This window comes from Trichechus manatus, unplaced genomic scaffold, assembly GCF_000243295.1.
Source record: "Trichechus manatus latirostris isolate Lorelei unplaced genomic scaffold, TriManLat1.0 scaffold00162, whole genome shotgun sequence".
NCBI classification, from domain to species: domain Eukaryota; kingdom Metazoa; phylum Chordata; class Mammalia; order Sirenia; family Trichechidae; genus Trichechus; species Trichechus manatus.
In genome coordinates this window covers 5,048,303-5,064,846 of record NW_004444098.1, presented here as the reverse complement: position 1 = coordinate 5,064,846, position 16,544 = coordinate 5,048,303, and the positions used below count along the sequence as shown (strand labels likewise).

At 41.2% G+C, this 16,544-nt stretch overlaps 1 protein-coding gene across 2 annotated transcripts; it reads left to right on the top strand.

Moving 5' to 3' along the window:
- The first annotated feature begins 6,270 nt into the window (after nt 1-6,270).
- AMELX (amelogenin X-linked) lies at nt 6,271-14,195 on the top strand. 2 transcript variants are annotated; one of them, XM_004386353.1, is made up of 6 exons: nt 6,271-6,320; nt 8,277-8,342; nt 10,224-10,271; nt 11,621-11,665; nt 12,043-12,468; nt 14,050-14,195. In XM_004386353.1, the coding sequence occupies exons 2-6, from the start codon at nt 8,289-8,291 to the stop codon at nt 14,053-14,055; spliced, it is 579 nt and encodes a 192-aa protein (XP_004386410.1). In that variant the 5' UTR covers nt 6,271-6,320; nt 8,277-8,288; the 3' UTR covers nt 14,056-14,195. The 2 variants fall into 2 exon arrangements, with proteins under 2 accessions (XP_004386410.1, XP_004386411.1); XM_004386354.1 differs by lacking the exon at nt 10,224-10,271.
- The last annotated feature ends 2,349 nt before the right edge of the window (nt 14,196-16,544 follow it).

The following is a 16,544-nucleotide window of genomic DNA, read 5'->3' as shown; positions in this document are numbered from 1 at the left end:
AGGACTGGGCAGTGTTTCGTTCTGCTGTACATGGGCTTGCAGTGACTCAGAACCAACTCAACGGCACCGAACAACAACAGTATAATGAGGCATAGCAAAGCGTGATGAGCTACAAGTCAAGACAAAGGATAAAAACTACCCAAAAAAATGGGCAGAAGAACGTTCCTATAATTTGTAGGAACATTTATTCACTCATATTGGAGAAGAGCTTTTAGAAGCAATAATAAATCCAAGTATACATCGATCCCCTATTGTAAGAAGAACAGTTGCGAGTTCATATGCACTGGACATCTAAGTTTGGAACGAACGCATATGTGAAGAAAGATAGCATTTGAGGCCATATTATCACAGTTGTCCCAAAGCTACTACCATAGAGAAAAATAATTTATGCTTATGATTCCTTTTTTAAAATCATAAAGGGAAGATAATATTTGACCTCAAAGAGAAAAAACAAAACCCCAAATAATCTGGAAATGTTACAGTCTCTATATTTTAAGTCGTCAATCCAGTAAACTCTGTTTTCTTTTACAATGCCAACTTTTTCAAAAACAAACTAGTTGCTATAGGAAAAATGTCTCAATGGAAATTTTGTTTTCTTTTCCAAAACAGTCAAAAAATTTTAAATGTATAAACGGGACCGACATCGATGGAAGAGATTTCAAGCAGAGGGATCCAGATTTTAAGACCCTCTGCTCAGGAAACGCAGTCAGGGAAAATAAGCCAAAAGAACCACCTGATTTCTGCAGTATTGGTCATCTAATCCAGGACAGCTGTGCATGGTGACTTCGCAGTGGACCAGAGGAATCCATGCCACAACAAGGAAGCATTTAGTTGATCGCTGTGGCCAAATATATCACTCTCTCAGTCTTGAAAGATGAGACAAAGCCAATGAGAGAAATTTTGTAAAACCACAACACCAGTACTATCTCATCTGTGACTTCTCTAGTATACACCTCCCATGATTTTGTAGGAAAAATATTTTCTGACTACTTTCAGGATCTCCAATAACATGGAAAAACAGAAAAGATCGAAAGAGAACAGAACGTGATCCACACTTTCCTCCCTCTCTTTGCTGTATCCCAACCACTCTACAAAATAAGCAAATCCCCTAAAGTCCATTGAGCAATTTCCTTTAAAAGGAATCCTTTTTGCCTCTGATAGTCAATTCACCAATAAATATATTCACAAATAAATATAAACCCTGGACATAACTGGTCTTTAGAACCATGTTCTATGTTCACCTCAACTCATCCATTTTGCCTGTTAAAACCTTTCACGTCCTTCTTTGCGATCTCTCTCCCTTGACTTGAAAGGTCTACCTATCTTCATGAGGATTATTCATTCTCTATTGGCTTCATCCCCAAAGATTATTGTAGAATTTTATTGATTAGCATTTCTAAAAACATTTACTGTGAGTCAGGTGGTGGGGTTGGGAAAGTGATGAATAACTTTCCACTTCCCCAGGGATGCCTCTCTTTTAGTTTTCAAGCTAATCCTCTTTAAAAAAAAAAAACAACAAACAAACCCATTGCTGTTGAGTTGATTCCAACTCATAATAGTAACCTTAACAGGAAAGCAGAACTTCCCCCTAGGGTTTCCAAGGCTGTAATCTTTATGGAAGCAGACTGTCTCACCTTTCTCCCGAGGAGCAGCTGGTGGGTTCGAACTGCTGACCTTTCAGTTAGCAGCCGAGTGCTTTAACCACGGCGCCACCAGGGCTCCTTGCTAATCTTTAGCTTAGAAATGTTCTATAATTATCCCCATTTTATAGATGAGGCAACTGAGGCTAAGACAGGCTACATAACTTGTCCATGGCCAGTTAACCAGTGGTGAAGCTGGATTCACAATCCATGTAAATCAAAACCCTAGCTCTTTATCATAACCACATTGCCTTTTATGCATATTTTTTCCTTGAATTTAATTCAGCCAAGGTGGAGCATCTATATAAAAATATATGGACATGCACAAACTTCATAAATATTATTTAAGTATTCAAAGAGATTCGGCTACAACACCAATTGTGTCTGGGTATTCCTTCCATCATTTCCTTTACTGATCGAATATTGTCAGGCAACTCGTCAGCTACCTCTTGTCACTAGCTACAAATTTGATCTTTTTAAATGATTAGATTCCAGAAAAAAAGAATAAATCCGTGCGCTTTACTAAGGTTGAAGGGTTTAAAAAAGGCATGAATTAAAGAGCTAGATCAGAGGTCCTTTTAGAGACATAAGGACTTTAATTGTTATTATTTAGGTGACGGAGAAGCTTCTGAGAACATGGCGACAGTGCAACTAAAGAGACAGTTAAAGGGCTCTGAAAAAGAAAGAGAGGGTCACTCTGGTTAGAACGAAATAATCAGATATTAGACCAGGGGTTGCAAACGCTTTCTGTAAAGGGCCAGCTAGTGACTATTTTGGAGTCCTTGGTTAAAGCGATCACCTTCTAACTGAAAGGATGGCAGTTTGAGTCCACTCAGAGGCACCTCAGAAGAAAGGCTTGGTGGTCTACTTCCAAAAAAGCAGCCTTTGAAAACCCCATGGAGCACAGTTCTACTCTGACACATGTGAGGGCACCATCAGTCGGAACCGACATGACAACTGGTCATGGTATGAGTGAAAGTGAAAACAGGCATGGGCAAAGAAGAGGCAGTGGGCTGAGACAGGCTCAATTGCTTCGTGGGATGGGCAGCCAAAGCACTATCCCTGTGATCCATTTTTGTAAGGATTAAAATACATTTTTAAGTGTGTTGTCTGGTGTGTGAAATGTCCCATGCCTTGGCCTTCAGATTGTCAGTAATAGCTTCGCTACCGCGATAACCTTGAGTTCATGGTTGCATGGATGGCAGATGGCTTGCAGGATGGAGTCAAGGAGAAGGGACTTTGTCCCTTCCTTGGGTGGACACCAGAGTGGTGACCAAGGAATAGCCACAGGGAAGAGAACATACTTTCCTTCAACGGAAGCAGGAAATAGAGCAGTGGTGATTCCAAAATTGGAGTTTCTGGGTGATGCAAAAGGTAGACGCACTCGGCTGCTAACCTAAAGGTTAGAGGTTCAAGTCCAACCAGAAGCACCTTGGAAGAAAGGCCTGGTGATCTACTTCTGAGAAATCAGTCATTGAAAACCCTATGGAGCACAGTTCTACTTTGACACACATGGGGTCTCCATGAGTTGGAATCTACTCAACAGCAACTGTTTTTTTGGATTTCAAAACTATAATCCCTCAGAGAAATATTCAGAAGGGCTTTCGATTTTTTCTTTTTTTTACCATAACAAGGGATTTAATCAATTTATCCTTATCTTAAAGGACTGGGAAACCCTAGCCGACATCTTGGTTATGGTAGAGAAATCTAACCACCAGGCTAGAACAATTTTATGTTTGATAGAACCGAGGAGTAGATAATGACATACACCCACTCCTGAGAGTCGATTCCAACTCATAGCTAGTGACTCTACAGGACAGAGTAGAACTGCCCCACAGGGTTTCCAAGGAACGGCTGGTGGATTCTAACTGCCAACCTTTTGGTTAGCAGCTGTAGGTCTTAACCATTGCACCACCAGGGCTCCAACAATGACACAGCTGCTTCTTAAAAGTGAATCTGAATCTAGAAGCATGTGCAGGCAACTACAGGCGTATCTTGGAGATACTGTGGGTTCGGTTTCAGACAACCACAATAAAGTGAATATTGCAATAAAATGAGTCACACGAATTTTTTTGTTTCCCAGTGCATATAAAAGTTATGTTTACACTATACTGTAGTTTGTTAAGTGTGCAATGGTATTATGTCTAAAAAAACAATGCCCATACTTTAATTAAAAAATACTTTACTGCTAAAAAATGCTAACCATCATCTGAGCCTTCAATGAGTTGTAATCATTTTGCTGGTGGAGGGGCTTGCCTCGATGTTGATGGCTGCTGACTGATCAGGGTGGTGGTTGCTGAAGGCTGAGCTGGCTGTGGCAATTTCTTAAAATAAGACAACAATGAAGTTTTCTGCATCAGCTGACTCTTCCTTTCACGAAAGATTTCTCTGTGGCATGTGATGCTGTTTGATAGCATTTTACCTGCAGCAGAACTTTCAAAACTGGAGTCAATCCTCTCAAACCCTGCTGCTGCTTTATCAACTAAGTTCATGTGACATTCTAAATCCTTTGTTATTTCAACAGTTTTCACAGCGTCTTCACCAGGAGTAGATTCCACCTCAAGAAACCACTTCCTTTGCTCATCCCTAAGAAGCAACTCCTTATCTGTTAAAGTTTTATCATGAGATGGCAGCAAATCAGTCACATCTTCAGGCTCCACGTCTATGTCTAGTTCTCTCGTTGTTTCCACCACATCTGCAGTGACTTCCTCCACTGAAGTCTTGAACCCTTCAAAGTCATCCATGAGGGTTGGGATCAACTTCTTCCAAACTCCTGTTAATGTTGATATTTTGACCTCCTCCCATGAATCACGATGTTCTTAATGGCGTCTAGAACGGTGAATCCTTTCCAGAAGGTTTTCAACTTACTTTGCCAGATCCATCAGAGGAATCACTATCTGTGGCAGTTATAGCCTTACAAAATGTATTTCTTAAACAGTAAGACTTGAAAGTCGAAATTACTCTTTGATCCATGGGCTACAGAATGAATGTTGTGTTAATAGGAATGAAAACAACATTAATCTCCTGTACATCTCCATCAGAGATCTTGGGTGACCAGGAGCATTGTCAATGAGCAGTAATATTTTGAAAGAAATCTTTTTTATGAGCAGTAGGTCTCAACAGTGGGCCTAAAATATTCAGTAAATCATGTTGTAAACAGATGTGCTGTCATCCAGGCTTTGCTGTTCCATTTACAGAGCACAGGCAGAGTAGATTTAGCATAATTCCTAAGGACCCAAGGATTTTTGAAATGGTAAATGAGCACTGGCTTCAGCTTAAAGTCACCAGTTGCATTAACCCCTAACAAGAGAGTCAGCCTGTCCTTTGAAGCTTTGAAGCCAGGCACTGACTTCTCCCCTCTAGCTATGAAAGTCCTAGATGGCATCTTTTTCCAATGGAAGGCTGTTGAGTCTACATTGAAAATCTGTTGTTTAGTGTAGCCACCTTCATCAATTATCTCAGCTAGATCTTCTGGATGACTTTCTGCAGCTTCTACATCAGCACTTGCTGCTTCACCGTGCACTTTTATGCTACGGTGACGGCTTCTTTCTTTAAACCTTATGAACCAACCTCTGCTGGCTTCACACGTTTCTTCTGCAGCTTCCTCACCTCTCTCAGCCTTCAGAGAATTGAAGAGGGTTAGGGCCTTGCTCTGGATTAGGCTTTGGCTTAAGGGAATGTTGTGGCTGGTGTGATCTTCTATCCAGACCACTAAACTGTCTCCATACCAGCAATAAGGCTGTTTCGCTTTCTTATCATTCATGTGTTCACTGGAGTAGCATTTTTAATTTCCTTCGAGAATGTTTCCTTTGCTTTCATAACTTGGTTAACTGGTGCAAGAGGCCTAGCTTTCAGCCTGCCTCGGCCTTCAACATGCCTTCCTCACTAAGCTTAATCATTTCCAGCTTTTGATTTAAAGTGAGAGACACGCGACTTGTCCTTTCACTTGAACACTTAGAGGCCATTGTAGGGTTAGTAGCTGACCTAATTTCAATATTGTCATGTCTCAGGAATAGGGAGGCCCAAGGAGAGGGAGAGAGACGGGAGTATGGCCAGTCAGTGGAGCAGTCAGAACCCAGACAACATTTATCAGAACTTAAGTTTGCCGTCTTATATGGGTGCGGTTCATGGCGCCCCAAAACAATTACAATAGTAACCTCAAAGATCACTGATCACAGATCACCATAACAGATATAATAATAATGAAAGAGTTTGAAATATTGTGAGAATTACCAAAATGTGACACAGAGACGCGAAGTGAGTGCATGCTGTTGGAAAAATGGAGCTGATAGACTTGCTCGACACAGGGTAGCCACAAACCTTCGATTCGCAAAAAATGCAGTATCTGTGAAGCACAGCAGTCTGTGCAATAAAACGAGGCATATCTGCAATTTGCTGACTTACAAAACATCCTGCTGACACACTTTTTGCCTGTTAAACCTATTATGGCCCATAATGAAAGACTCTATACACTAATCACAACACCCAGTCGTATGTTTGATCACGGTTGCTAAACTATCATGATACAGAGATTTTTAGTTATACTCAACACATTTTTCCTTCAGAAACCTGATTGGTTGTTCTAGAGGCCGTGAATGATATAAATTGAGCTCCTAGTTGGGAGAAATCTAACGGATCAAGCATCCCTGAGTTTCAGAAATAGTCTGAAGACATTCAAAGGTATGTGGATTTTATTCATAATTAGGTATCCTTTTTATTTTGCTCACTTCTCTGTATTTCATGTTTAACTGATGCAAATGTATTCCACATTTTTAATACTTTATGCCATCAATATTTAGTTACTTGTTCAGCTGCACTGTAATTAAATTAGACTCTGATTACTTAAATGACTTATTTTACTTTAAAATGCAGCAAAGTGTCTATAGTTCTTTAAATTTTCATTCTGGAAGCTCAAAGCACTTTTTGAGGCCAAATCACATGCAAAATATTTACTTATTTAATTATTGATCAATTAAGGTAAAATGCTACTTTCATAGGCTGTGATTCATTACTTTGAGAAACATTTTGTTTAATTACATCAAATAGAACCATCAACTCCACGTTTATGCTGTATTTTTTCTCACTAATTCAACCTTCAAAAAGAACAAATGTACTCCAGACTTCCTGGAGCCATGAAGGTTGGATGAACCCCCGAAACCATTGCCCTGAGATAATCTTTAAACCTTAAACCGAAAATATTCCCTGAAGTCTTCTTAAAACCAAACAATAGTCTAGCTTAACTAGTAAAAAATGTCTGCCTTGAGCATTATGCTCTTTTAAGAACTGTCTATACGGGATCAAAGTGACAACAGCAACTGGAAAGATTAGATGAGAACTTTAGGGGGCAGTGAGTTTATGTTAATGGGGGAGGAACAACTCAGAAAAGGAGTGTGAGAATGGTTGCACAACTCAAAGAATGTCCTCAATGTTACTAAATAATACGTGTAGAAACTGTTGAATGGGTGTCTGTTTTGCTGTGTATATTCTCAAAAACAACAAAGTGAATAAAATTATTTAAAAAAAAAAAAAAAAACAGATGTAGCAGTAGAAAACTTCAGTGCTACTTCTTTCATAGCCAGCATTATTGCACATTACATTCAGCACATATAAAAAATTTCAGGTCTTCCTAGTGACAGTTTTCAAAGGGAGTCAATAATTTGGCCCACAAAGCAAAGTGCACACTTTAGGATAGCCTGTTTTGCTTCATGTCCCAAGGGGGGCTATCTGTGAACAGTGCAGAATCAAGCAAAAGGAAGATGCCATTGATTAGAGATGGAAACATTTTAAATTTATGGAAGAATCCCAGAATGTTAGTCTGTCTTCTCCCTTCTGTTTAACCCCATCTTTTAACCCTGGAGCTCAGAGCTCTACTTGAAGGGCTTGCCTGAAAACCTACAGGGTCAAACCACCTGGAATGAAACCCCACTTAATCCATTTTGGCAAATTACTTAATGTCTCTTCTCAAAAGATTAGTCTTTGTTTTTTTTTTTTTTAACCAATAATAATGCAAGTGAACACTACAAAAAACATTTCTGTGCCTCCTTGTTCTAAAAGTATAAAATAAAAAACCAGCTGTTGTTGAGTCGATTCCGACTCATGGCAACTCCATTTGTGTGTCAGAGTAGAACTGTCCTCCATAGGGTTTTCAAGGTTGATTTCTTGGAAGCAGATCACCAGGCCTTTCCTCCAAGGCACCTCTGGGTAGACTCAACCCTTCAACCTTTTGGTCTGGGCACTAATGTGTGTAATGATGTGGAAAATCTCATCAACTTTTAGAGCCAGCCCTGTTCCTTGAATCAGTAATTGTAAATTACACTTCGCTTCTATGACTCTGCAGGCTGTATGTGGGTACAGGGAAATGGCAGACCAAATTATGTAATGATAGATTATTCATTTCCCTCCAAAGTGTTCAGCTCTCAACCCAAATTAAAAGCATCTTTATCATTATGGTGACTCCAGAAGCAATGGAATGAGCTGAGAACTGGGAATGAAATATGAACAAAGTAACCTCACAAAGAATGGTCCCATCCTTTTTATGAACAACAGACTGATGTGGATTACATGTGTTTTGTGGAGCATTAATTATGTCCATGTTTGAGAAGCAATAAGAAGAGCGGGTGTTGTCTTATGTTTCAGGGCCATCAAACAATGGGGACCTGGATTTTGTTTGCCTGCCTCCTGGGAGCAGCCTTCGCTATGCCAGTGAGTATCATGCCCCTGCATAAGTCAACGTCCGATTTCCCAACCCTGGACAGCAAACTCTGTCCCACGGTTGCTGAACTTTAGGGTTTAAAAGAGCACAAGAACAGAAGTCCTCATATGTCTCTGTGTTTAAGAAACACCCAAGAAGCTGGTTTAAAACCATAGATTCTTGGATGCCTCCCCCAAAGATTCGGACTCCATACAGCTGGGGTGGGGCCCAGGACTCTGGATTTTAACAAGCACCCCAGGAGATCCTGTGGCAGGTGGTCTGTGGACCATGCTTCGAGAAACAAATGAGCCCACCTCAGGATGGAGGAAACTTTCAGAAGGGGCACTTGAAAGGGCGCCCAAGACTTAGGCTAATACTACAAGAAAAATACCAGTTTTCTCTAAAACCCAACTGTTCCCCTGCCCTCCAAATCCCACTACTGGTATCGTCCGGGGGTAAGATTTCTGTGATAGGAATACTCCTCTCTGAACCATCTCTCAGTTCCCAGGAGTCCCATCCCTGTGGGTGCATCTGTTAAGCACGTGGCTTCTGTGTGGCTGCACGGAATCCTACTATCCAATTACATGTTAATAGATTTTAAATTCAAATGTGCTGAAGCCCAGGAAGTCTGACCCACTCTCCTAGACAGGTAGACAAGCTTAGCTCACACACAGGCAATGCAGGTCCAGCTGCTTTTTGGTGGCATACGGAGCAGTTGATAGAACCAGAGGCCAGCAAAGCTTGCCCATCTGCCTCCTCTCCTCCTCTCTCACCCACAAGACCAAGATCCTCTGCTCTGCCTTCCTGAAGTCCTGCATTGTGACAACACCCAGTCCCCCGAGGGGCCCGCGCCTTACACATTCAGACCTTTCCCACACCTCAATTCAACACCCTACTCTCTCGGGGCTTCTATCAAGAAGGTATAGGAAAGGCAGTTACCCGATGAATCCACTCAGATGAAAGTGAACTAGCCCTGTTGTGAAACAGGAGCATTTTTAAAGAATAGAGCTGACTCTGAATAAGCTTGGTGTCTGAGGAAGGTTTTCTTCGCCCCTTGTCCACTCCGCAGGACTCTCTCTCCCTCTACCCTACTCCAGAACCAACCAGAATGTCACTTGGTACCCACTTTTGAAAGGAAAGACAGTCGTGGTTTAGATCATTATTCAAGTTGCTTTTTGTTTTGAACTTTGAAAGTCTTCTGCCATAAAAAATGTTGACAGAATAACAAAATGAATTGGCCTGAACTTCCTAAATCTTACTCTTCATTTTTCACGGGACTGGCAAGGTTTCTACTTTACTACACCCCATCTTGCGCTCGTGTGCATTGAAAGCTGGCACCTAGTGGTGGTGTTTCTTTTTCGTTGTTGATGTATTATTTCTTTTGCATGCCAATTATGAGGAGTCCCTTTGATACTTAAGCACTTAACCACCTCCTCTTCTACAAGGGAAGGTTAGTAAGACAATTCTCCTCTTGTTGGTATGTTGTAGCTTTGTGAGAGAAACATACCTCTCTTCTCAACATGGAGTGAGTTACGTCAAGTAAAATGGTAGGTAGGATAGGATAGCATTCATTGACAACATGGAGGGTCCGAAGAGCACTGAAGGATACGTGTGTGCTGGTCTCTGCTTCCAGAAGTTACTCCCACTATAAAACTATAACTCCCAGAAAAGTCAGTTAGCTGTTTTGGATCTCTTTAGAATAAAAAGGCGCCTCTCCTACAGAGTGTACAAGTACAAACTAAACGTAGACCTCAAATACATTCTGCACTAATAAAGATTTTATTTGGAATAGCTTCAGTCTCCCTTAATGTAAACAATTGCATATTGACTTAATCTCTCCCTCTCTCTCTCCCTCTCTCTCCTTCTCGTCTCTTTCCCCCCTCCCTAAAAAGCTACCGCCTCATCCTGGGCACCCTGCTTATATCAACTTCAGCTATGAGGTAATTTTTCTCTTTACTAATTTTGACCATTGTTTTGAGTTAACAATGCCCTGCGCTCTGTAAAGAATAGTGTGTTGATTCTTCATTCAAAATGTTTCTCAAAGGGTCCCACTTTTCAGTTCCTGCCACCAGCCTCTCAGGTTAAGCCCTGATAGGTCGCCTAAACCCTGCATTGTCCCAGCACCTTCCTACCTGGCCTCTCTGACTCAGTCTCTCCTCCTACTTATGGCTATAAAATTCTCCATCATGAAATACCACTCAGGGAGGCTCCATGTTAGGGCACAAATGAACTGGGGCTGAAAAGCCTTGTTCTATCCCAGCCTGGAAAATGTGGGAATCGGGTAGGATGTTAGTTAAGATCCTTTCCAGCTTGAAAACCCCTGATTAGAAGATGTTCGCACTCTATGTATCTCCCTCATTTGGCTTCACTGAAAGATTAGCAACCAAGTGTTATCTGAGACTCTGCAGTGCGTTGGAAAGAGAGTTCTGGAATCCGGTTTGAAGCTCTCCTCAACCTCGCACTAGCCACGCCTGACCTTGGGCAAACCAATGTTCTGTCTCTGGAACACTGGTCTCCTCATCTGGAAGAAGGAAATAATAATAATAACCACACCTGAAAATGTTGTCTGGGGAGTTAATGAATATGAAAAGTGCTTTGTCAAGTACAGCTTGAGTGTGGTTAATAATTGTTCTGTTGTACTGATAAAAATGTCATATTACTGTGTGAAGGAACCCCCGCTCAGAAAGGAATGAAACTCTTACCTCTCTCACTGGTTCAGGTAATGGTCTGTGAGTCTGTAACTCATAGAAATGGAAGAAAATGGTAACAAGGTTTGGGGCAAGACTTTCTGTTAACAGTTTAAAAGGCTGATGTATTTGACCAGTAAACCTGTGTTTCTAGGATGAGTGAGGGACCGTGTTTCTACCTCCTCTTCATTTTTTTTTCTTTGTGACAGCAAATCAAAAAGGACAAAATAAATATTGTGTCACATGATTATTATTATTTGCCCCGGCAATAAAGAGCAGGGGCTGTGGAATTAAACAGACTTACTACTCCTGTAACCTCAGTCAAGTTAATGAGTCTCTCTCTGTAACTCCCCATGACCTTGCCTGTCAAAGTGAGAGTGATACTGATACTACTTGCCTCAGAGCATGTGACAAAACATGGAACATGCATGTGATGGATGCAGTGCAGAGCCTGACACACAGGAAGCCCTCGACAAACGCTTATTTTCTTCTCTTGTCTGTAAAGTCACCATTTCAGGCTACCAATATTGACTGCGGGAGTGAGCTTCTATTTCCTGAACTTAAACTAAATCATATGTATTCTAATGTCTCTTTCTCCTAAGGTGCTCACCCCTCTGAAGTGGTACCAGAACATGATAAGGCAGCCGGTAGGTAGATATCCTGTTCTTTATTCCTTAAAATGGTAAGCTTGCATCTAAATCCCCTTATTAAGTGAAACAGCAGGTCTCCTCCACATATGGATACTAATGGGAAATTTAGTTGTACTAAGTCGTATCTGTGTCCAACCAACCAGTTGCCATGGAGTCGATTCTGACTCACGGCAACCCCATGAGTGTAAGACTAGAGATGTGCACTCCACAGGACTTTCGATGGTCTGTGCACACAGTTAGAAATCCTTGCAAAGGAATAAAAAAAAAAAAGAATGAAATATTCATATGGCCATAATGAGAAAGAAAACATTGTTACTTCTCCCGTTGGAGGTCAACGGAGCCAATGGTAAATGTGACTCTCTGTTTCTTACCAGTACCCTTCCTATGGTTACGAGCCCATGGGTGGATGGCTGCACCACCAAATCATCCCTGTGCTGTCCCAGCAGCATCCCCAGAGCCACACCCTGCAGCCTCATCACCACATCCCCATGGTGCCCGCTCAGCAGCCCATGGTCCCCCAGCAGCCAATGATGCCAGTTCCCGGCCAACACTCCATGACTCCAACCCAACGCCACCAGCCACACCTCCCTCCGTCCATCCAGCAACCCTACCAACCCCAGCCAGTCCAGCCGCAGCCTCACCAGCCCATGCAGCCCCAGCCACCCATGCACCCCATCCATCCCCTGCCGCCACAGCCACCTCTGCCTCCGATGTTCCCCATGCAGCCTCTGCCCCCCATGCTTCCTGACCTGCCTCTGGAAGCTTGGCCAGCAACAGACAAGGCCAAACGGGAAGAAGTGGTGAGTGTACCTCGAAGCCAGCACAGTACAAGTCCTGGGGGGGGGGGGGAGCAAAATTGCCCCCCAGAGTTCTGAGTTCTCCAACTATCCAGGCCCCAGAGCTGCGGTAGCTCCAGGTCTATGATTCTATTAGTCCAAGGCATGTAGTATAACTTTACATTGTAAGCAAGTTTATTCATTTGCATGGTTTAGTAATTAAGACCAAAGCTTTTATGGTGAGTTCGAATTCTACAATTATTTTGAATTCCAAGCAGAATAAATATTGCCCATTAATTTTAAGGGCAACAGTATAAGGGAATATCTGTTCTCCTTATCTTTCAAGGGTTTGACTAGTAAGATTAGTCTAGAATTGCACTGAAGATACAAAAAGGGCAATGTTCGAGAGTGAGGAGATACAAATATTTGAACACGCTATAAAAGGGAGGTGGGAAATCTCTTTAAAGACCTTAAGGACAATTACCTGGGGACTATCTAGGGGAGATACGTTCTAATTTAACTTGGAGGCAGTTAAACTAGACAGACTGTAAGATTCCCATTCAGGGCTAGGATTCTATAGATTATGTTTTCAGCAAAAAAATTTCATGATTTAGCTCAAAATCTCCTTCCAGAAAGGGAAGCTTTTCCAAATGAATAGGAAGGAGTCAACAAGGTGACCTCATCATATGCATAAACCCTCACTTCTGTGTCTAGGAGACTATGTGATTCCACAAGTTCTGAATGCTACTGGTGATTTGCTCCTGAGAAGCAGGGAAGGGTGACATAGAAATGACCTGGATGGGGGGGCCTGGACATCTGGCTTCTAGTTATAGCTTTTTCCCAAAGAGTTACTTCAAGTTTATGGGTGTTTGTTTTCCCTTCTCTAAAATGGGGGTGGGGGACGATTGGAATAGATCATTTTCAAGGCTCTGTCCAAGTACAAATATCATAGCTTTCTAACAAAAAAAATTACACTATAGTATATACCATATGTAGCTTCACAATTCTGAGTATATTTACAGGGAATATGGGACAGAATTTTTGAAAATTGATTGTATCCCAAATAACCTGGTGCCTATAGTCGATTATTCTAGTCTAAGGTACCCTTTGTCCCTTTGTATAGAAAACACATGGATTTGTTTATTAATAATTAAGGCCGTGGACTTTATAGTGTGCTCAAACCTTGCCAAAACTCTTTATGGAAAGGTGACTTCAGGTGGGTAGTTTAAAATCTTAAAAACCCAGTTTCTTCATGTGTAAAATTAGAATATAAATATTGATACCTCGTTAGAGTTATTTAATGGAAAATAAAATAAACTGATTAGCTCAGTGTCTGACATACAGGAAGTATTCAGTGAAAGGAAACCATTGTTATTTTATTATTCAATTATATATTTTGAATGTCCTGAAATCAAAGGCCTCCTTCATGCACACCTCATGTTTAAGGACAATGAGATGACAGAAACTTTGGAGATTATAGAGTACAACTTAAATTGTTGTACATTTCTTTGGCAAAACTGAAGCCATATGTTACTATACATGGTGCTCAAGGGGAATGTTTGTAAACTACGCTAATTGTTCCTTTTGCTGTTCCGCTCCCCCCAGGATTAACCGATCAGACGAAGAGAACTGAACTTGATATTTCAGTAGCTTTCAGGAACCACGCAAGAGCACAGTGATTTGTGTCTACAAACACTTTCCTTAGTAAATGCTGTAACTAAAAATACATGCCCTTAGCAGACAATAAAATGTTTTAAAAAAATTATTCATGTCTTTTCGTTGAATTGAACTTAAAATTTTCCGTCACTTGAGAGAACCCATAATAAATGGGTATTCTTGAGTAAGGCATGAAATGCTTATTTACAACCTACAAATTGACCGTTCAGCAGGCAAATAAAGACTGTACTTCCTTTTAGAGAAAATTTAAATGATACTATCTTAAATCTTTTTAAAAATGGGTGATGTAAACAGTTAAGCTCTTGGCTGCTAAGCAAAAGGTTGGAAGCCTGAGTCCACCCAGAGGTGCCCTGGAAGAAAGCCCTGGCGGTCTACTTCCAAAAAATCAGCCATTGAAAACCGTACGGTGCACAGTTCTCCTCTGACACAAATGGGGTTACCATGAGTCAGAGTTGACTCTATGGCAACTGGTGGAGGTGGTCTATATCGGTTACAATAGTCGATAAAGTGAAAAGCTATGAGCATGTACGGTCATCGAATCAGAACCAAACAAAACCCAGTTGTATGAAGAATTCTTTACATTGAAAAAGATAAACTCTTTGAAAAATGTTTATATTACAAAACAAATTAAAACTGGGAACACAGTTTTTACACATCACACCATATTAGTAATGAAATCTGGTCTTTTGATCTCATTCTCCTGAAAAACATTTTTTTAAATGAAATGATGTGATATGTGTAATGATGTACTGGACTTAAAAGAACTGAAGTAATCAGTTTTCTTAAGAAAACTTTTATTAACTGAAGCCCCAAATAGAAGAGATTCACCGAGATTTTATATATAAGTTGTTTCTTTCACTTCATAATCTTCGACATGATAAATTCTACTACATTGTCTTCCAAATGCTAACAAATGCATACAATGTACTCAAAACAAGTTTTCTTTCCCACTCATATTTATATTTGAATCCTTTTTTCCTCCTACACCCACACAGAATTGTAAACAGACTTTGCAGGGTTTATAGTACACAGTGCCCACAGTGACTTTATTCCAGTACCTTTATGATTACGGCCGCTTAATCATTTTCTGGAATGAATAAACATAGCTTTCCTGGGAGGATGTCAATATTCAAACAACTAACTTGATTTTAAGGCATTTAGATTCAATTAAAAAAAAAAGTAAGAAAAAAAGATTTAATCAATTGGCATGGGCTAATTCTAATTAATTAATTCCGTCAATATTTATTAAGCACCTGTTGGAGCAAGATACTATCCCATGTGTTGATGAAAATAGTAAGTCCTCATCTTTAAGGAATCTAGAATCTACCAAGGGGATAAAATAAGCTTACAAATAACTATAAGAGAAGGCCTAATAGTATTAATACTGTGACAGAGGTACAGTCAAAATGCTCCACCCAATATGTCAGACATTGTTAGCCAGCTGTCCAGCAGCTTTCCCCACCACTCCTTCCCTGGTGGCACAGTGGTTAAGAGCTCAGCTGCTAACCAAAAGGTTGGCAATTCTGATCCACTAGCCGTTCCTTGGAAACTCTATAGAGCAGTTCTACTCTGTCCTATAGGGTCACTATGAGTTGGAATGGACTTCACAGCAATGGGTTTGGTTTTGGTTTTCTTTCCCTATTGGCAGAGCTTGAATTAATCCCACCATTCAGCCATCCAGCTCAGGAGAAATGACTCGCTTCACCTCCCCTGCCCAGGGACTGAATATCCATCCCTCCATACCAATTATGGAGCAACTCCAATAGCTCTATTCCCCTTGCTAGTGATTGGTCTAGGGATGGGTGTGAGCTGGAGCCTCAACAATAAATGAAGCCAAAAGGGAAGTCGGCTAGGAGAGGAAGAGCTTCTGGGCAAAGATAGCCCTCTAATTAAAACAAAATACGTGCTAGGGAAAAGTGTTCTTCCTTTCTTCTTTGGAGCTATGTTTGAGGATGTGATGACTGGAGCTGTGATGGCCATCTTGTGACCAGGAGGGGCAACTGAGAAGATGGAAAGCCCCCGGGTCCCTGATTGCCTTAATGTGCCCCTGAATGAACCAACCCTGGGACCATCTCCACTGCTGTCGAGTCGACTCAGACTCATAGTGAGCCCTGGTGGTGCAATGGTTAAGTGCTTGGCTGCTAAATGAAAGGTTGTCAGTTTGAATCCACCAACCGCTCCAAGGGAGAAAGATGCGGCAGTCTGCTTCCATAAAGATTTACAGCCTTGTGTTGGGACCATGGTCTCGGGGTACATCTAGCTCAATTGGCATGAGAGGAGAATGAAAAAAACCAAAGACACAAGGACTAATGGTCCACAGCTACCAAGGCTTCCACCAGACTGAGTCCAGTACAGCTAGATGGTGCCTGGCTACCACCACTGACTGCTCTGACCAGGATCACAACAGAGGGTTCTGGACAGAG